This window comes from Ailuropoda melanoleuca, chromosome 15 (assembly GCF_002007445.2).
Source record: "Ailuropoda melanoleuca isolate Jingjing chromosome 15, ASM200744v2, whole genome shotgun sequence".
NCBI lineage: Eukaryota > Metazoa > Chordata > Mammalia > Carnivora > Ursidae > Ailuropoda > Ailuropoda melanoleuca.
In genome coordinates, this window is record NC_048232.1 from 30,810,055 (window position 1) to 30,832,860 (window position 22,806).

A 22,806-nucleotide genomic window follows, 5' to 3' on the forward strand; every position below is an offset into this window, starting at 1 on the left:
AATATAGTCTAAAAACAAGCAGGACTATACTGCAACACCTTTTTCCTTAGATACCCATTATATTACTATTTTTATAATATAAAATACTGGCAGCGGTTTTGTCTGCAAGATTAGTAAATTCAGAGAATAAACCAGAAAAAAATGCATCACATTATTAATTCGGATGTGCAAAGTTTTGCATTATCTCAGTTACCACTTGTGAAGTCCAATGCTTAAATATTTCCGAAAGAAATGAGATTAAGAATCACTTACCTGTGGTGTGTCTTTCTGCATTGATGTAGTGATTTTAAATTTTGTTCTTTTACTGCTAAAATTCATATTTAATGAAAATGAAGATTCTGCATCAATGTCTTCCTACAATTAAAAATAATTCATTTATATTTATAAAAATTAAAATTAAATAAGAGTTGCTGCAAATAATGTGCCATAAAATTAAATGACCAAAGATGACTAAACTCTCATCATTTTACATTATAAAGATTATTTAAGAGAGAAGTAAAGTCTTCCGTCAAACAAAGAAAGAAGCAAAAAAACAATTCTTTTCTAATTTTACACTTGAATTTTAATCTGTTTAAGATTTAGAAATAAGCCATTTCCTGGCCCAACTATTATATATATAACCACTGGATAAACAGTCAAAGCTCACTGGCTTAAAGAGAATTTAACATTTTAATTCTTATGGACTACTAGGTTCCTAGTTTTTCTATCAACCCATTTTGAAAAAGTGAACAACCAAATGTCTTTTAAAGTGCTGCCATAACAAAATACAGATTGTACATAACTGGACAACAGAGCAAGTAGTTTCCAGCGGCACACATGACCCTGGTGTTGTTCTCATGGTTTACCCATGAACTCATGTTTTCTTAAGTGGCCTTTTCTCAAGTGAAAGTTGTTACGCCAATTTTTATAATCACAACTTCTCTATCAGGCTTAAAAAAGCCACTCTGATCATACAGTGAGTTTTCTCATCAGCAGGATCAAGAAGCACTTGGCAAAAGAACTCATTCTCAATAATAAGCTAAGAAGTTCTGCTAAGGAATGGCAGATTCATAATTAAAATTTAATGTGCAAACAAGCAATCTATATTTTGTACATTCCTGGGCAGCAAAAGTAATATATTTTAGAAAACTATAAAACTTCTTAAGCACTTAATTTAGCTTACAAATTTAAACTTAAACTTTAGGTTTTAAAAAATTCATGCTTAACTTACAATTAACTAATTGACTTAATTAAAATCTTAAGAATTTAATATTTTGTTAGGATTCTGAAGTCAGAAAAATTAATCATTTCTCAGTATTAAGAAAAGCTTGATTTGAATTTCAGAATATATGCCATTTTGGGGCGCCTGGGTGGCACAGTCGTTAGGCGTCTGCCTTCGGCTCAGGGCGTGATCCTGGTGTTCTGGGATCGAGCCCCGCATCGGGCTCCTCCGCTGGGAGCCTGCTTTTTCCTCTCCCACTCCCCCTGCCTGTGTTCCCTCTTTCGCTGGCTGTCTCTCTGTCAAATAAATAAATAAAATCTTTAAAAAAAAAATAAATAAAGCTGTTCAATTATAGGCTACAAAATATCATCAATTAGGGGCTCAACGATGGCACAGTTAAGCGTCTGACTCTTGGTTTCAGCTCAGGTCATGTGAGATCCAGCCCCATGTTGGGCTCTGCACCCAGTGAGGAGTCTGCTTAGGCTTCTCTTCTTCCTCTGCCCCTCCCACCCCCCCCAAATAAATAAACACATCTTTAAAAAATATATCATCAATTAAATGAATTGATGACAGAAACAGTAGGCTACTAACTTCACCAATAAAAATAACACCTCATTTACAAGAATTTTTTTCTTATAGGCACAATTTGAATTAGGAGATTTAACTCACATCTGTTGCTTTTGAACCACTTAAATATCCAAGATATACTATAACAATAACAAAAGCTTGTTACTAGGAAAAAAAGCTAAAAAGAAAAGAAGTATATTACTGGCTTGCTATTCTTGTGACAGGTAGTACAAATATACGGTGGTTATTAGTTGAATCCTGGAATGAAGGGACAGGAGAGTGAGAGAATTTAGGACGGTCACACAAGCTATATACGCATACAAATAATATTAATAGGTGGTCATTTCCTATTACAGAACCATGTAATTAAATAAATATCAATTAAACACATAAAAAAAATGATACGCTACAGTTTCTAACCTCAATTAACCAGAATCCACCTGATGGCAATTCTTTCACAATTTTCAGTGCACTGTCACTGTACAGGACAAATTAAATCAAACTATAAAGGGCATACAGACACCAACTTCTCTGTGATTCCAGAAGGTCATAGCTGTAAGAAGCTGGCAGCACTGTTCGCTGACTCAAGTGCTTTCCAAAGTACAAACGGCATTACCAATTATAACCTTACTTTAAAAACTGCAAACATCTCATGAAAAAGATAAAATGTTTATAATGCTTAAATTCCTTGAAATACTACCCCATACCTTTTCTGAATCATGGTTAATCATTTTCACATCAAGTAATGATTTGATTGTTTTTGTCAGTTCCTTTTCATTCATCTGAGTGCTGTCCTGAAGCTCTTTATAGCTGACAGTTTCACTGTTGTTAAAGGCAAGAAGAACTGCCATTTGGTATGTGGTAACCATGGCTACATACGGTTTGCCCAAATAGTTCATTTTAACTTCACCTACAATTAAAACAAAATTGTGACAATAAACTGATCATTCAAAGAAACATTTCAAAATGACTTGAGTAATTGCTGTTTATTTCAGGTTCGTTCTCCTGAAAGAATGAACCAAGGACTTATTAAATTGTTATGAAGCCACTCTTGCTAGCAGTGTAATCAGTTTGTTTGTCTGGGGGGTTGGAGAGAAGGCTATTAGTTTTGAGTGTGCAGTATAAATCACAATTAAACTATCCTACCTCTACCAGTAGGTAACAATGTTTTTAAATACAACTAGAAAAGCTATGACTTGGGCAAGAAAAAGCAGTTAAGAGGAGGTGAGGGTAGGAGGAGAAATGGACAGATAGACAATGGATGAGAATGACAGCTTGCAACCAATAACCGCCTCATGTGCTGTCTCTCTCTGGCAAGGTTCAAGCACTCAGGGAGGTCTACAAGCATACAGGAGATGCTTCTCCAATGGCGCCGTCTAACCCACAGTTTCTGCTAAAATTTAACAATGCTATTTTGTCTCATAAACAAACATTATTTTCCCCAGTAACTTCCTAGAGGAAAACAAATGGAAGGAGGAACAAAAAAGATAGACCCATTATTTTGTTCAAATAGTTGATAGAATAAAAAAGTTCTAGCTTCTACACTACCCTGAAAGCTCGAAAGGATACAGCAGGTTTAGGCACACTATGGGTTTGCAACATCTCAGGGAGATAGCACACTGAAAAGTTTATAACAAACAGTATGACCAACATGTATGTACTGCATAACATGTAAAATAAAAAGCTCAATGCACTGTCTCCTAAAGCATAAAGCTGTGGTTTAGTGATGGTATGTATCTGTGTGTCTCTCTCACATACACACAGCCGGCATTATTTGATCATTAATGGATTATAAAATAAACCACAAGATCTAGTTTTAGAGCTCTACATCTCAAGGAAGCCATGTTTCACATGAACTTGCCCGAGAGGCTACGCATTCTCCCTGTTAGTGGTAATTAGTAACTCTGATGAAGATTTTGTGCTTTTTAAATTTATATATATATAATTAAAAATTTTTAAAGGATATGCAGTCAATTCTCCAACTTATACTCACAGAGATGCCTATTCTGTCATTATGCCCCAACCTATTTCAGAAACAACAGTTATTCAGATAATTATTTGGAAACACCTAAGAAAAAATTCCTGGTCTCTGAATTTTGATGAAAGGAGGTTTAATACATTAATTAGAATAATCAATTCACACACAGAGCTTAAGTAAAACGTAAACATTAGGAGTGTCCTGCCAACAGTACAAAGAATACTTTAAGGACTCTCATCTCAACATGTAAGTTTGGGAAATGTGGTGAAAGCAAAATACCACATAAATTGGATCATTTGTACAAGGACTATTTAATCATACGTCAGAAACAAGTATGAAACAATGCATCAAGCACCTAGACGATGAAGCAGACCATCAGGCCACACATCACTGCTGCTATAATATACTGTCATGGGTTGGGACCCAGAACGAGCTCCTTGCCACACCAAACAATCTTTTATCACCAACAGAACCCAAGAAGCATTAGGAGACAATGCAAGTAAAGGGTCAAAGTATCATTTACTTATTATCAAGTTCATTCTGCAACACTAGGAAAACTAGTTAGTACTGTATCAAGGTTCTTTTTTTTTTTCCTATTTTTTTAATTGTTGGCATTAGGGGTACATGGGCCTCTTGCCCCCCTTTTCAGCACCATTCTATTAGCTCACAGTTGAACAGACTGGTAAAAGAGTAGAGGGCACAGGGAAGGACATCCCTAATTTGATGATTCATTTAATTACTGCCATGTAAACAGAAAAGGAAAATGACAAAACAGGTCATTTAACCCACAGAATAGGTTGGCAAACTCGATGTAACTCCAAACTAGAATAAGGCATTCTGATACACACATACTTTAAAAAATACACCAAACATAACTAAAGAGGTATTTACAACTACAGGAAGTAACAAGTGGGCAGAACTCACAACAGTTTCACCCAAATTACTCTCTTATTACCAACAGCTCCTCAGTCTCTAAGGCAAAGCCTTTCTTTACAGAAGAATGTCAGTTACTAAATGCTGAATGAGTGACAGAGTATCGCAAATTTGAGCCAGTAGTGGAATAACTGATTCAAGCCATGATCATCAGTGGGTGCCAAAGCCATCAGGTAAGGTTGTTCCTGAAAAAGGGTATTCACATGGGACCTACGTATCACCCCTCGGATCCCCTGTTTATTGAAAAGGGAAAAGAGTATCTTTACAATGAAGAAATCTGGTGGTCACCACCTTAACCAAGTGACTAACTTTAGTGTCTCTAATAGTGGGACGATTTGGTATTACATGCCTCCGGATGTATGCATTATGAAGTATACAGGACTGCTTAAAAAGTATTCCTGCTGACAATATGTAATTTAAATAGAACCAAACTTTTGGACCTAATTTAGAAATACTAATTTAGAGAAGTATAAGGAATAGAAAACAAATAAAATACATCACAAGTAAATAATGTGACAAATCCAAAACACTGTCTCGTCTTTTCAAAAAAGTATGTCAAGAGGGCTAAAGGGGGTTAGGGAAGAAGTGGTGGGGAAAAGGAAGTGGGAAAACACTATAACCAAATGCAATTAGGGATCTCAGATTACATTAAAACAGGCAATAAAGTCTCTCTGGGGACAGTCAGGGAAATCTACATATGGACTGGACATTACATAATGTTAAAATCCCTCATAATTTTAGCTGTTAAAGTACTTGAAATCAATAATGACAAGAATTCAGTCAAGGAAAGAATCACTACCTTTTAAGGTATGTGCAACAATATGGTGTGATTTCATTTTGGCAAATAACCAACACTTATAGGACACACAGTCCACTAATTGCTACTGTGATCTAATTATATGTATTATTTATATATTAGCTACATATTTATGTATTAACCAAGGAAGTGTTATCTTCCCTGAATTCACTTCTCAACTTCTCTCTCAGCAGCTGACTTGGGATTCCTACAAAATCTTGATGTGCCATAAATAAAACTTATTTATATCCAGACAGTATAAGTTTCTGGGTTCCGTATTTGTTATTTCTTCATCCAGTTGTTCTCTCAGAATAATTCTATCCCATATCCTAGTCATAAATCCAATGGAGTTTTCATCGTTCTCTCATTCAGTAGCTCTGTCACATCTCATAGCATAGCTGCTTACTACTTAAAATTCTTACCTCTGTTGGTAATATGCTCTCAACATTCTTCTTTGCCTATCTTAGCTAAGTCCTATTCACCCTTGAAAACCAAGTTTAGATGTTACTTACTCAGAAGCTTTCCTTTAGCAGTGGCTGTATGCTATCACCAATCTATGGGAAACTAATACCCTGGGCTTGCCTCTCTATTATAACATTCAAAACATTTACCATAATTATTTACTTGTCTGTCCTCCCATTAGATGTGAGCTTTTTGAGGGCTGTATTTTATCTGTACTTGGCATACAGAAGTACTAGGAACAAAGATGATTCTCTGAATTGATAAATGAATTTTACAAAGATAAAGATGAAGAAATAGGCTTAGAGAAGTTAAGTAATTTGTTCAAGGTTACAGACTTAATAGGTTAATAACCCTATATCTTCTGGTTCTAACTTCCTCCAAATACCACTCGATACACCATCTCCAATCAATTGTAAAGACTCTTGGATTACAATACAAAAAATACCAGGAAATGTGGAAGTGAACTAGGAAAGAGTAATTTTGATTATACGTGTAAGTATGAATGATAGGGGTTCTCAAGAAACAGAACTCTGAGTGATCAGTCCAGAATCAGAGCCAATGTTTTAAAGGAGCCCTGGAGCCTTATGACAACTGTGGGGACACGAGAACACGCATCTTAAAGGTGGATGGTGTTTGAGAACCTTTTGTTAATGAGTAAATGAATAAATGAGAAACAAAACCAAAATAAAACCTTAGCCAATGGCTTCACTGATAGATCACAGGTATTTTCATTGCTTTCAAAACAGGAAATGAATTTACAAGGCTAACATCTTTTTTCCAAAGGAATAAACTATTTGGCTTTAATTAAGACACATATACACAACACTANCAAAAAAAAAACCAAAAAAAAAAAAAAAAAAAAGAAAAAAAACTGGTTATTATGGACCAGCTTGGGAATTTAGTATAGTTTAAAAACAGGAAAAGAATGTTGTTCTTTTTCCTATTTAGGTGTTATTGGTAACACTTTTCAGGCCAAATTCCAATGGCAAAAACTATATACATAGTTTTTTCTTTATTTCCATATACAATTAGTTGCTGAACACCAAAAAAGTGAGCCCCTCATTAAAATACTTTAGGAGACAGGCTGATTATTGCTGAGGTAATTAGAAAAACAAAGAGAGTTTAAACTCCGCAAGACATTCAGGGAAAGTAAAAATAAATTAAATTCAAGTACATTAAGATATATTAGAAATTCTTTTAGTTATCTAAAACACTGGTTGAGTGGGGCACCTGGGTGGTGCAGTCAGTGAAGCATTCAACTCTTGGTTTCGGCTCAGATCATGACCTCAGGGTTCTGAGATTGAGCCCCATGTCGGGATCCCTACTTAGCGGGGAGTCTGCTTGAGATTCTCTCTCCCTCTGCCCCTCCTACTTGTGCACACTCACTCTCCTCTAAAATAAATAAATAAATAATTTTAAAAAAATAAATAAATAAAACACTGGTTGAGCAATGTTTTTCTTAAAACCAATTATATTTACTAAATAAGAATAGAAAAAATTCATAACAGATGTAAAATTAAAGGTCAAGTACAAACTGACCACTTATTAAAAATATCATATCTCTTTATTTCACAAACTGCTGAAAAGATGTAAATGCCCAACTTGTTTAATAAAGATAACTTTGTATAAGTATTACCATGTACTAATTATGTACTAATATGTATTGCTAACATAATAAGATATATTACAAATATAAATTAGTCAAATAAATGGCACTTAAAAGAAATTACTTAGATGAAGTTTCTCTTAATGAAATTTCTCTCGTGTGAGTGAACAGAAATTTCCTAGTAAGTGTTATGGCACCTGATTGATCAAATTTTCTTATACCATTTCTAAGAGATATATACCCTTTCCTTATACAAAGGGAAAGTTGATTCAATGTACTTCAAAGTATAGCTTTAACGAAAGTAGAGAGAATTAGTTTGCTTGCTTTGGCTAACATCTTCACGCAACTCAGAGCAATTGTGCACAGTCTTCGATCATTCAGGTATTAATCCTACTATCAAATAAATGGACCTCACTGTTCCAAAAAGAAGAAAGGACTGGATTCTGACTAAACTTTTCTAAAAATAGAAACCACTTGGAAAAAGCATTTACTATTGCAGTTCACTATAGCACCACAAATAACAATCAAATTGTTAGATCGCCTTTTGATGCCATAATGGTTAAAGAACTTTCTGAGGATTTCAGACATATTTAGAGAAAACAGTTTTTTTTAGGAGTATCTGACTCAAGTCTTGGTTTCTAGGTAAAATTTCTAATGTCTAGATAAACTGGTGTATTACAAAAATGTAATAAACTATTATAAAATTCAGAAACTTTCTTAATATGCAGTAATAATATAAGCAGCATAATTTTATAAAGCACTATTAAAAAGTGCTGTACTTGGGGTGCCTAGGTGGCTCAGTCAGTTAAACGTCTGCCTTCGGCTTGGGTCATGATCCCAGGGTCCTGGGATTGAGCCCCGCAGCAGGCTCCCCACTCTGTGGGGAGTCTGCGTCTCTCTCTCCCTCTACCCCTCCCCCTGCTTGCTCTCTCTCAAATAAATAAAAATCTTAAAAAAAAACAAAAAGTGCTGCACTTAAACTTCATCAATAGTTGCTTTAATGAAAACCAGCAGGGTAGATAAAGGAAAAGATGTTAAAAGCCATCATTATGAAAAAAAAAACTATCATTAGGATATAAGAAATCTTTTCTTAAATTATTAACATACTCGTATCAGGTAAATTTCACTACACTAGATATAATTAAATGCATTTTACCTGTACAGAGATAATGTAACCATGTAAGTTTCCTTCCACTGAAATGCTGGCTGTAAAATAATTCAAACTGTAAAAAAGAAAAAAAATTAATTATTGTCACCTACTATAACATAACTTACTTAACTATTACTACACAAAAAAGTTGATGTTAGGAAAGACATTATAACTCATCTGGTATACTTACTCATTTTATATGTGAGAAAACATATCCATACAAGTCTCTGACCACGATCATGCACATATTAGCGCAGCTCTTTTCACTTACAACTTTGTCTACGGTTCTCTCCACTAAGCCCTGCACATTTGGCTTTTTGTATAAATTCAGAAATGACATAGTCAATGATTAATTATCAGCTCTGAATGATAGCAATTTGGACTTTATAAATACTAATTACTGACCAAAAACACTATCATATAAATTTCAAAATGAAAACGTAAATCATGACCTTCATTTCTATTTTCCTATTTGCCAACATATGCCCTTGCTGAAGTGACAGGTTAATATTTCTGTGATTACCTATAACATGATATCTACAATCCAGCCAAACACCAATACAAACAAAGCTTCAAAGTACTCATCTTTTATCTTCTTTTGTTGATATTATAAAAAATTTAACATTCTATTAATGTTGCTTTAAAATTAAAAAACTTCCTTGAACTGAATTTGTAATTGTACGACATCAATCCAAAAAATGTCTTTTAAAGAGTCAGCACCTAATATATAGTGAGAAAATGACAATGAAATGTAAAAAAAACCCAACACAACAACAACCAAAAAAAAAAACGCCCCCAAAACCCAAAAACCGAAATAGTCAATTTCATTATAAAACTGAAAAATGAGCAAACACATCACATCACAATTCAGAATTGTGGACATACTTTCAGCGCGATGTACCACATGTAATATTACACCTAAAGGTTTTAATTTTATATCAAACCTTCTGTACCCCCAAAACAAAGTTTCAATAAAGCTATCAGCAATGTTTGACCTTCCAGCCAAGAGAATTAGTGAATTCTTTCAGCAGTTCATTCCAAGTCTGCCTAGTCCCGGGAAGCTGAAACTTACTGAGCACGCTTACCCTTCAATGGTGCAAATTCACCAACCCCCTGGCACGATAAATAGGAAATGACACCTGGAATACTTAAGATTTTAAATGACGCCTGGAATACTTAAGATTTTCTGCCTGGTTCTAATCTAGACAAATGAAAGTCAAAATAATGTCATAAAAGGATCCTAGAAGTAGGCTTTGACTAATTAATAACCTCCAAGGTTGTCAATAAAATTCAATTTTATTATATAACTCCTAATTATGAAATATTTATAATGACTTTATGGACAAAAGCAAAATAAAACATTTTGAAATTGAGAAAACCAAACTTCAAAATGTTCTTTTTAAATTAAGTGCAAGGATTTATATTCCAGGGATCAAGCCCTGCATCAGGTTGTATATTCCAAGCTCCGAAGGCACGTTTTGACTCTTTCTACTCCTAGCAACTAGTACTATCAATAAAGTTTTATTGGTAATGATATAGATGCCAACAGAAAACATTCCTTTATCCTTAAAATTAAAATCTGATTATAAAGATTTTCATATTTGTAACTAGTCAAGAACAAAAAGATTGAGTACAAAATGGAAACATTATAAATTCATCTGATATTCAAAGACAAAAGCTATAAAACCTTGCTTCATTATGTCATTAAACAATTATGTTACCAAAGTTTATTAGTAAAAAAATATATCTTGCCTAAACTTCTCATTTTAAAATAAAGAATTTTCAGGCTTGGACACCATCCTTTAAATACCATTTGAAGGTATTAATTAGAACTCAAAGGATCTTAAAAATAAACAATTCATATTCACTTCTAATAGACAGCTGCATTAATACACACTACTTTGTATTTCTTCGGTATTATTAGATTTGTAGACCAGATACAAAAGAAATACAACAACTAAGATTTATTAGTCTAATGTATAAAATAAATTACTTTTAATTTCCATAGTTTTAAGATTCATATGTGTAAAATGAAGTAATTTTTGACCAACAGCTATATTTAAGATTAAGATGTAACATATATAAATGATCACTAAGGCAAGATGAATTAATTTACATGCAAAAACGTACACTGTTAAGTACACATATGGATTTTGAGTCCTATGTAACTGAACACTTGGGTTTACTAAGAAAAAACAGAAGGACAAACTCCCTCTACTGGTAATTAGAGAAAATCCAAATGGAGAAGACAATATTCCTAGAATCATAATTTTATAGTCCGAAAAGAACCCACTTTCTGTGTGCAAATGAGGAAACTGAAACCTGATGAAGGTTATACATTAATAAAAGTTGAAGGGGTTAAAAAACTGTTACTGGAAAATTATTTCAAGGGGAGAGAGAACAACAACATAAAGTTAGAAAGAAACTATTTCTGGCAGCCCCTATTCTCTGCCTTAATTGCAATTCAAAAACTCAGGCTCTTAAGAACTAAGTTTTAGTACTGTCAAAGGCGAGTACATCAAAATGCCTTACGTGGCTATCCCATCTCCAATCCCTAGCTTGCATTTATACTTTTTGCAAAATCCATAATAACCTGCCCACCCAAACGAATGCTTTTCTTCATTTAGTTTTTAAGACAGTTGTGCTATCATGCCTTTCTAAAGAAGATGCAAGAAGTCCTTATGTTAGACTCCTAGTTGGAAAGTCTACCTTATGCTTGGTATCTTGAAATCTACCTGGTTGTTTATACTTCTCTACTCTGCTACTACCAGTACTGCCATTAACTATTACTTCTTCTGTATCAGCTACCATTTATTGAGTACTTACTATATGCCATGCTAAGTGCTTTACATTATTTCATTTTATCTTCATATCAACACTCTGAGTACTCCTATCATCAGAAATATCAGAAAGTTATTTGCCCAATGTCACAGAGCATATTAAATGGCAGAACAGACATATGAAACCAGAAATTATGATTCCAGAACCTACACTATTATTTTCTTTATAATCCTTGTTTTGAAAGAAACAAAAAACACACTTTTAAAAATGACTCAAATTACCCACTGCAAACATCTCTAGGGAATAGTGTAATGAAATACTATTTTCATTTTAAACTTCATAATGTATGCATAACTCTGTTTTACAACCTCAACTGACTGCCCAAATATAATAATGAAGATTTCTATAGAAAAATGCTACCCAAACTTCCATCCAGTCAAGAAATAAGAAACCCCTTTTTATGAGTTAGGAAATCAAGAGAAATGAAAACATGTCCACTCAAAAACTTGTACATGAATGTTCACAGTAGCATTATTCATATACCAAAAAAGAGGAAACAACCCAAATGTCCATCAACTGATGAATGGACAAATAAAATGTGGTACATCCATACAAAGGAATAGTATTTGGCAATAAAAAGGAATTAACTACTGATACATGCTACAACATGGGATGGACACTGACATTATGCTAAGTGAATGAAGTCAGTCACAAATGATATGACTCTATGTGAGATGTCCAGAGTAGGCAAATCTATACAGAAAGAAAGCAGATTGCCTAGGGCTGGGAGGGGTGGAGAAGGGAGTTGGCGGAAAATGGGGAATGACTATTAATGAGTAGGGGGTTTTGGAGGGGCAATTCTGGGGCAATAAGAATGTTCTGAAATTGTGTGGTGGTTGCACAACTGTGAATATACTAAAAACCACTGAAATTCTGTATTTTAAATGAATGAATTATATAGTGCAATGGTTTGAACATTTGTGTCCCTTCCAAATTCATATGCTAAAATCCTAATGCCCAATATGATAGTATTAGGAGGTAAGGCCTTTGGGAGGTGCTCAGATGATGAGTGTTGAGTCCTCATGAATGGGATTAGTGCTTACTATAAAAGAGACCCCACAGCCCCTTCTACCATGCGAGGACACAAGAAGTCTATGACCTGAAGAGGGCCCTCACCTGACCACGCTGGCACCCTGATCTCAGGTTTCCATCCTCCGGAACTGTGAGAAATACATTTCTGTTGTTTATAAGCTACCCAGTCTGTGGTATTTTGTTAGAGCAACCTGAACAGGCTAGGACATATGGTATATTAATTATATCCCAATAAAGCTGTGAAGATACAGTCTCTTTAAGAGCTTTTTGGTAAGCATTGTAAGGTTTATATTCAGTCACACTTTAAAGCATTTTTCTAGATTATTTCACATTCCAAATTTATTTACCTAAATTCAGCCCAGAAATAAAAATAACTATTATAAGGTATAAATGTGGAGGCATAAAAATAGCTCCAAATTCAAATGAAAAATTAGAAAATGACTGTTTTAAGTACTGGGTTCTAAACTTTCTTCTAACATAAAAATTTCTGTAATTTATAACTGCTTAAGAGCAGATAACAGATTTAATAAAAATAAGAGACACACTTTGACAAAGAATTATACGACACCCTTAGCATTTTAGTTTTAATATCAGGAACTACAATAACTTACATTCTTCCTACAGGAAAACAAAATATCATTTGTGCATATACTTTTGTATCATATGAGCCCTTAAAACTTTGGAAAAATATTTAAAGTAACATGAGGACAATTATTAAAGTTTCTTTGGTCTTCTAACGTATTTCCTGCAAACTTACCATCTGTACACTTTTTTCCAATTCCTGGGGAATTGCAAATGTAGATGAAGGAGCCTGAGTAAGAGGCCATGCACCAGCCTAGAAGGAAAAAAGTTAAGCAGATAAATATCTAACTTAAAAGTAAAAATTTGTAAAAATGATTTATGCGACTAAAGCACTTTTTTTTTTACCTTCCTCAAAATGTTGATAAAACCCATCAATGTTTCTATCATGACACATTTCATTCCAATTCAATATAACACGTAACTTAAGAAGCTACCATCCACTGATTGAAAAAAAATGTAATCAGGCATCCATTCATCAATCCTTTGCTTCAGAGTATTTGAAAAGGTTAGTAAATGCCCACAATGGAACACATACTCATACCTGTAGAACATATATTTGAAAACTAATTCCCAAATCTATTACTGTGTCTTGATTTTTGATAAAATTGTTGAACTTATTGTTGAGATCAGCACTGACACTCATATCTGTATACATCCGATGTAGCTTGCTGGTAAACTCATAACCACAGGCTTGCTGTAAAAGAAAGTTTTTAAAAATATGATTTAAAAAGAAAAATAAAAAACCATATTGATTATTAAGAATGTGTTTCTACTGACAGGTCTATGGTCAAAGGTTCTGCTTATATATTCACTCCAAAGGCCTATATCATTCATAATCCAAAGCAGCTATTCAAAACAAAACCTTTCAAAAATTTTTTATTTTTCATTCAGAATAAATGAAAACAGATTCATGAAACAATAAATTTCCCTTTAAAACAAAAACTTCTTTACAAATCCATGTATCTTATTTCGACACTGCAAAATGCTCCATTACTAAACGTAAGATACCTTATAAAGTTTACATACAGTATCAAACACACATGAAAGATGAGTAAACATATTTGAGCCAGTAGTCAGTTTAAAAAGGAGGGTACTTAGGCATATTTTTAATACCATCTACTGAATAATGAAGAAATCCACTTCCTTTAAATTATTCAAAACTCTGTCATCAACAGGTCAGAAAATTTGGATCTCTAATCCTGGGACATAAAATGCTTTATGTTTACATCATTTTTAAAAATCAAAAGATGACTATTGATTGGTATATTTAAAAAGGACCACATAGTATATTCAATGTCTACTATACAGGAATTATCAACTACTAAGTAACTCAGGAAAAATATGAATCAGCTACTATTTATCTCATCAGTGTGTATGTTAAAACGATGTAAAAATGACCTGAAATTCAACTGCACCCCAAAACTTGTACTTCAAGGAATAATTTAGGTGTACTGATTAATAAGTAATACAAGTCTTTTGTAAAGTTAACACTGTTTATATCCTGTGGATGACTCTAAATCAATATATAAAGAGAGATTTTGTCTTCTCAATATAGTATTTGCATATCCCCCACATGAATATACGTTCTCTATTTTTTAACCAGTCACCTATGGATAAAGTATTTTGTTACTACACATGATGCTGTGATGAACATCTTTATGTGCCAATGAAATAACTTCTAGGACATTATCAGATCAAAGGCTAAATTACCTTTAATTTATTGATCATGGCTTCTTCAGAATCCATAGACATAGATAACCCGTGAATTAAACGTTTTGCCAGCATTCTTGCGTAGAACTATATTAAAAACATTTTTTAAAGATTACTTTCTTTCTGAGAATTTACAGTTCAAAACTAAATCAAAGCTCACTAAAACACAAATAAAGCTTCTCTGTTAACAACTTACCTTTTGAAAAACATCCTTATCATCGATATACTTGAAAACAGTAATGAAGCTCGTGAGTTTGTCCTCTACTTCATTTTCGGTCATCCCCTTCGCTGACTTCTTTAATAAGTTGTCACAGTACTTAGCAAGCTCAGGTAGAAATTGACAGTGAATCTTAGAAAGGGCCCTTCTATATGTATCACGCCTCAAAGGAGGCGAAGTGGCAACAATACAAAGTAAGATCAATGGATAGGGTCTTTGCCATCCTGAAGATTATGTTTTGAAAATTATGAACATGCCCCAAAGAACTTAAAATACATGTCATAAAAAAAACTAGAAATAAGTTAAAAAATCTAATCAACATGCAGAGCCCAATAAAGCACTGATATAAATAATAAAAGTTTCAAAAGAACAGCTAGATGAGTTTTGAGAGGCTCTGATATTTTTTACATTCAACAAGTACTTTTTAAAATTCTTATAACTTCGTAAGCAAGTTTCCTGTAAAGACTATCAAAAATTTACCATACGATTTCCTTTAGATTTCAGATGAAATAAAATCCCTATGAGAAGTAATGCAAATTATTCCAAAGCACACGTACTTTAAACGCCAAATGTGAAATGGGAGTATTTTCCCTGTCACTTATCCCTTTAAAAAAGGCTTTAAGTACATGACCGATTGCATTCCTTAAATGCCAAATTATACATAATGTACATAATCGTTTTTATTTTTAATAATTTAATTTCCTCTATTTTTCTAAAAGATACTACAAAACCAAATTAATTTGACACTCTCCTCAGTTTTCTTTTTCTTGATTTTTCGTAAGGTTACTTTTAAGCAACCATCAAAACTTACCAGTTCAGGTGCTTTGCAAACAGACTTGGGTTCTCTGTAATTTACAACTGATGTAAGGGCCTAAATAAGAAAACAGACCAGTAATTAGCCCCCACTAATGGGGTAAAAGTGTAGCTGGTTCAATATAGTATGCTATAATCTGTACATCCAAAAATTACTGCCTCACACAAAACAAGGCAATCTATGGTAGTGTGTTCCTGTTTTCATATTTAACTCAGGGTAAATTTCTGTGTTCCTCATGATAATTATATTAAAATTATATACACTGTTCCTACTGAAAGATATTCTCATAATTCATTACTGGTATTTGAACATAGATAAAATAAGACTACAGTTTTAAAAATCTTACAATAACCATGTAAACAAATTTCCTTTAAAGTATACCAAAATCCAAAAGTTTGTAAAACATATTTATTTTTATTTCAAATATTATTCAGTATAGTACCTTAGTATTATATTTAAAGGAAAAGTCAGCATTAAAGAATATTAAAATTACACATGCTTTTTTTTAGAATATACTAGTTTATTAGCAATTCCCCCCTATATAGCATACTCATGGGAAATGCAATTCCCATATAATTCAAGCATTCAATTTAACCACTCAGTTATGAATCTAAAAGTTATATTTCTATTTTGACTTTGTCTAGATTAGAAATCATATACATAATTAGGAGCCCTAATTCCGAAACTGCCTAAAGAATAGTGATTAAATAAGTAGAATTATATATATATATATATATGTATGTATTAAAAAGTTACCTTATCCAATGCACTCATAAAGTGCTGATCACCATTTAAAACAGTATTGATAAGTTGAACAAATTTACCATGCACTTCCAAAACTGACTCCACAAATAGTGTTGGCATCTAAAAATATGAAATACAAAGTACAAAATCACATTTTAATAAGTTCAAGGATAAAATAAGGCTTACTAAAAAACTGTTTAATTACAGGTAAAGTTTTCCCCGAAAATTAACGTTACACACACACAAACCCTCAAAAATATTTTTAGCTAAGATGGCCTTAAAAATCTACAACTTTAATATTGAAATTAGCTTGTTATTCAACACTAGAAATGCAGGACTGGAGTTCTTCTGCCAGAAGAACCCACTAAAAACACTTCTCTCTGTGTTGGAATACAGAATCTTCAGGGTAACAAGATAGAGCTCTGAACTACCAAGCCTATCACTTTCATAGAGAATTACATAAACAAAAACTGTCTTCAAAGCTACTGAAGGCTAAGAGAGAAAGAAGAGTTAAAAAGCCAGAGTCTGTGAAAACAGACTGCTGAACCAAGCAGTCCAACTCCCCCATATTTCAGAGGGAAGAAGTATCTAGCAGTGCAAAAGGGAGTTTTTGAACTTAATGGAGGGAACTAAGGCCAGATAAAATTATTCGGGTCTACTACAGATTTATACTCTTACACTTCCACCCCCTTGTCCTTGACACCACACCCTAGGCCTCTTTGCCCAATATCATTCAACACCCTAAAGTTAAAGACTAACAATATAAACTAACGGTTTTACTGAGGCATTACTGTGGCAGAACATAAAATCACTGAAGTGATCAGCATTTAATAAATGCTCTTGAATGATGATTTCCATACAGAAATTATTGCAAATGAAGAGCCAAAGCTCTACTTCAGGAAGAGAAGTAACATTTCATGTCATGTCTATCTTACTGGTTAAGCCATCACTAGTAATAACAAAGAATGTGATCCAAAAAGATTGACACATTTTGAGAGGAAAGACACCTTGCTGTAAATAGTCGTTCGATTGGCAGGGAACTCCTCAGAAAGTTATTAGGGACATGAGAATCACTGCTGAATATTTTGGTAGCAAGCATATATTTAGGGAAGATTGTTTTAATTTAAATTTGCTTCCAAATTCAGAGCATATATAAAGAAAGCAAACTGTAACTTGCCTACATTACCACTGATTAATACCATTACCACTACAACTACTAATGACAATTACACAGAAACACAATCATTTAGAAACAAACATATTTTTCTATGAGAATTAACAATTGCTAAATGAACACATGATGCAACTAAGAAGAAGCCTATTTCATTCAATGCTTTTCTAATATGATAATTCCAGAACGAGGCCAAAAAACTACAGGTTTAAAACACTTTAATAAAGTTGTTTCATATGTTATCATGGTAGAACTTTTCCATCATTGTTTAAAACAGTAAAATCATAAGAAAAACTCCATAATAATCTGATTAAGAGAATAATATCCAGTTCCTTATATAACTCACATTTTCCTGAGTAAGATTACTGGTTGCTCTAAGGCCCTCATCATGGATATGATTTTGCAGCTCCTGAATCATATGAGGTAAACCAGTGGACACAGCACGAAGTAAGACATACATATTTGCCATGTCTGAAGAGAAAAAGAAATTTGATTATTAAATTTCCAAAGAGTTCAAAAAATATTTCAATGTATTTGGTAATGTATGGTCCAAAATGCAGAATTACAAGAGAATGCAAAAAAAGTCCCCTACACCCATCTCCCAACCATCCACAGGAAAGCAATATTGTAGTTAATAACATTTCAAAGATGATTCATGCACATTCAAACAAATACATATAGTCTTCCCTCTGCCTCTTTTTACACAAATAGTGTAGCATATTTTATGTATCATTTCCAACTGCAGAACATAACAATTTAACTTAGAGATCTTTTTTTGTATCATTACACAAAGGTTACTTTACAACTACATAGCACCCCCATTATATGGCTATAATTTCTTAAAAATTGATGAAAATTTGGTTGTTTCCAATCTCTTGATATTATAATATTACAATTAATAATCCTGTATATGGGCAAGAATATCTTAGTATAAACCCTAGAAGGGGGGCTACTGTGTCAGAGTTTCATCTTATATACAGATCTTTATAACACGGCACCCAATAGCAGAAAGTTCCCTTGCCAACAAAGTGCTATCAAACTTTTTGATCCTTCCTATTGACAACTGAAAATGATGTCTCAGTGCAGTGCTTTTTATTTTAAACTTTTTATTGAAATATACCACATATACAAAAAGTGTACAAACCATAAGTATACATCTTAATGAATTAACACAAGAGAACACATACATACCCATGTCATCACCCCCCCGAGTAAGAAACAGACATTCCCTACACCTAGAAATTCCCTTCATACCTCCTCCCAATCACTGTTCCTCTTGGTCTTCTGCAGAGGTAATCACTGTCATGACTACCAACCCACAGATCAGTTTTACCTGTTCTGAACTATTTATAAAAATGGAATCATACAATTCCTTCATGTTTGGTTTCTTTTGTTCAACATGTTTATAAGGCTCATCTACATTTTGTATGTAGCGTAATTGTTCATTTTCACTTCTCTAATAATATTCCATTGTAGGAGTACTGCACTTTATTCCACTGTTATTGGACATTTGAGTTGTTTCTGGTTTATATTAACAAATAATACTGCTATAAACATTCTTGTACCTTTCTGTATATATTTGCATGCAGTTTGGGCAGGGGATTATATATCTGGGATTGGAATGGCTGGATCAGAAGATATGCACACATTCAGCCTTAAGAGTCAATGCCAGTTTTTCAAGGTAGTTGCATCAATTTATAGCCCGAGCCCACTGTATATAACAAATGCTTGCTACTCTACGCACTTCCCAACACTTACTATATTGGGGGTCTTTTAAATTTTATATCAAAACATAACTACTGATATCTTAGCGTGGCTTTTAATTTGCACTCCCCTATTATAATAAGATTGAGGGCCTCTGTATATGTTTACTGGCCACTTGGATATCTTCTACTCTGTAGTACCTATGCAAATTTCTTCACCATTTTGTATTTTGGACATAAACCTTTTTCAGTGTTTGCAAATACATTACCCTATGATTGTCTTTTGATGATTTTAATGGTCTTTTAATGATTCAAAGGGATTTTTTTTTTTTTTAAATGCAGTCCACTTGAGCAATCTTTCCTTTGTGGTTAGTATTTTGTGTGTCTCATTTAAAATACCTTTCTCTACTTCAAGGTCATGAAGTTATTCTCCTATATTATCTTCTCAAAGTGTTTTACATGTAGGTCAAAAGCCTATAATGTATTGATTCTGTATATAGTATCTGAGGTAGAGATCAAATTTTACTTTTTCCCAAGTGAATATCCAATGGACCCAGCACTATGTGTTAAAAAGACTATCTTTCACCCACTGCTCTACAGTGGCCTTAAATCAAGTATCTATATGTGCATGGGTTATTTCTAACCTATTTTATTCCATTGGTCTATTTGTTTACCTCACACCAAAGTCTCATTGTCCTACTGTGTTTTTTATCATAAGTCATGCTATCCTGCAAAGTCTTCCCATGATGGTCGGTCTTCAAGACTGTCTTGACTTTTCTTAGTCTAAGAGTTTAACTTTCAGAATTAAAACAAACAAAGAAACAAAAACAAACCAAAAAACCTCTTCAGTTTTGAGTAGATTCTCCTGGATCTATGTTGCTTTCAACAATGTTTCATTTTCTATGTAGGTCTGGCACATATCTTACTACGTTTATTCTCTGTTATTTGAAAATTTTTAGTGCTATTTTCTCCTTTAAAAAAAATTCCAATTTGGGACGCCTGGGTGGCTCAGCAGGTTAAGCATCTGCCTTTGACTCAGGTCATGATCCAGGGTGCTGGGATGGAGCCCTGCATCAGGCTCCTTGCTCAGTGGGAAGCCTGCTTCTCCCTCTGCCTGGTACTCCCCCTGCTTGTGCTCTCTCTCTCTCTGACAAATAAATAACATCTTTAAAAAAAATTCCACTTTTTACTGCTTATTACTAGTATTTCTTTATATCCTTATTTTGTAGTTTCTTCTATTTTGAACGAAACTGATTATCTGCATATATTTAAAATCTATTTATATTTCCTTCATCTTTGCTTTTTTTCCTGTTTATTAGAAACTATTAATGTATTAAGGAAATCATCAGCCCTTGTGATATGTAAAAATGTGCCAACACTTTTTCCTAGTTTTTCTTTTGGCTTTGGAATACACTTTGAAAACATACCTTTCCAAAACAGTCTTTTAAAAAAGATTATTAAAAATTGGTAAAAAAAGGCATATTGAGCATTTTAGACTATTACCAAAAATGTTTGAAATCTAAGGAAGCTTGGAGATGATGTAGAAAGTGGGTTTATAATTTAATTTCTATTCACATTCACTGTTTCATATCACTTACCATTTTTTTTCTCTTGTCGGATGATATTATGACATTCTGCATGTAAGAACTGTAAGTGGTCTGCTACCATTCGCTGCTGACATTCATGAATCACTTTAGTATATGAACTTGGATGCAAGTATTTTCGACATCGAATTTCTTCATCTTTTAATCTACCTAGAACCTTTAGAAATATATTCTTATAGTCATGACCTACAATGAGGAAAAATCTGTAATATCAGTAAGTAACTTAGGTAGCCTAATTTTAATGGCTCAATTAAAGATGGCCAGGTAACAAATAAGGATTACATAACCCGTTTAAACCCACATTCCATAAATCATTTCAAATTTTTATTTAGGCTACTATCACCTACATTTTACCAAAATCTTATGAACATGGACAAAAGTTAAGTGGTCTGCATTTTGTCCTCATTTACTGACCCTGAACATCCTATTACACAGGCAACCTAACATGCAACAGGAAAAGTGGGTAAAAATTATTAAAAACCAGAACAGATGGTCACTTTCTGAATATTTAACAAACTAAAAATAGTTTACATCAACTGGATCAAGTAGATTAATTATTTTATGTTGGTCCCTCGTCTAATAAAATGTAAATGTAAACAGTATGTACGTGATAATCATCAAACATTTCATTAAAATTTTAGAAGTCAATTATTATTTAATCATAGTTAAATATGTCAATCAAGAGCTTTAGTAAAGCTTATCCTATATAAGAAACACCGGGCTACAAACAATACACGGACCAGCTAATAAAGAGAACCAGCTAATAAAGATAAAAACTAGAGAATCTGGCTAATTTCTACCTCAAAACAAAACTACATTCACAGTAAAAATCATGCTGGCATAGCACATACACATACAAATGTTTAGACTTAGAAAATGTTCTGCAATGTGAAGCTATGTAACTACAGTTTCTGAACTTAACTGGACCCACGGAACTATGCACAGTTAAGCCTTCGGAGAATACTGCTGAGTTTGTCTGGGCATAAGAAGGTAATACTGGGAAGGAAACTGATGTTGAGAGGGGAAATAACACATCATTCCTGGATACCTCTCAGATACCTTTTGATGAAAATGAGGCAAAGACTGAAAAGAGACTCATGGTTCTATCTTTCCTACTATGCTCTCCCATGGAGCCAGAAGTCTAGGGCAAAGTCACAGAAACCAAAGGGAGGAAAAAAGGTATTTGGACTAAAAGATGTTCAGTGCATATTTAATCAACTAAGAAAGTCATTTTCGTCAAAAAGTTTTTCTTTTAAAAGAAAAATATCCCTTAAAAGGATTATGCCTATTAGTCACTATAGTGTACTGTAGCTTTAATGTTTATGGCTTAACTAAATGCCATGGGAATTAGAGTCAGGAGGTGAGGGACGATGAGAAAAGGAAAAAAAAAAATAATGATAATGGCAGGAAAGGGGTGCATATCAAAAGAAAGGCAGACAAGAGTGGAATGTCTCAATGTGGGGCTTTAAAGAGCTATAAAACCACTTACAGCTGGGGAGAAAAGGCCCAAACTACAGGTAAAATAGAGAAAGAGAAGCAGGAAGGCTACGTTAGTCTGTTAATTAAATGAACTACCCTTGTGAATGCTACTTCCCAAACATAATTTCCAATGGCCCTCATTTTAACAGTTTGAGATATAATTTACTTATCGTATGACTTACTCACTTAAAAATATAATTCAATGCTTTGGGGTAT

General features: G+C 33.5%; 1 protein-coding gene across 3 annotated transcripts in view; it reads right to left on the reverse strand.

The window, feature by feature from the left end:
• Positions 1-22,806, reverse strand: part of CUL2 (cullin 2) — a 96,405-nt gene that overhangs the window by 2,590 nt on the left and 71,009 nt on the right. For all 3 annotated transcript variants that reach the window (XM_002925411.4, XM_034643528.1, XM_034643529.1), the window contains 11 exons: positions 21,106-21,268; positions 18,151-18,275; positions 16,646-16,753; positions 15,887-15,946; positions 15,055-15,183; positions 14,859-14,945; positions 13,690-13,842; positions 13,324-13,401; positions 8,700-8,766; positions 2,476-2,678; positions 253-354 (listed from right to left, as the gene is read on the reverse strand). In XM_002925411.4, the coding sequence (XP_002925457.1) occupies positions 253-354; positions 2,476-2,678; positions 8,700-8,766; positions 13,324-13,401; positions 13,690-13,842; positions 14,859-14,945; positions 15,055-15,183; positions 15,887-15,946; positions 16,646-16,753; positions 18,151-18,275; positions 21,106-21,268 (1,275 nt within the window). The remainder of the gene's footprint in view (positions 1-252; positions 355-2,475; positions 2,679-8,699; positions 8,767-13,323; positions 13,402-13,689; positions 13,843-14,858; positions 14,946-15,054; positions 15,184-15,886; positions 15,947-16,645; positions 16,754-18,150; positions 18,276-21,105; positions 21,269-22,806) is intronic.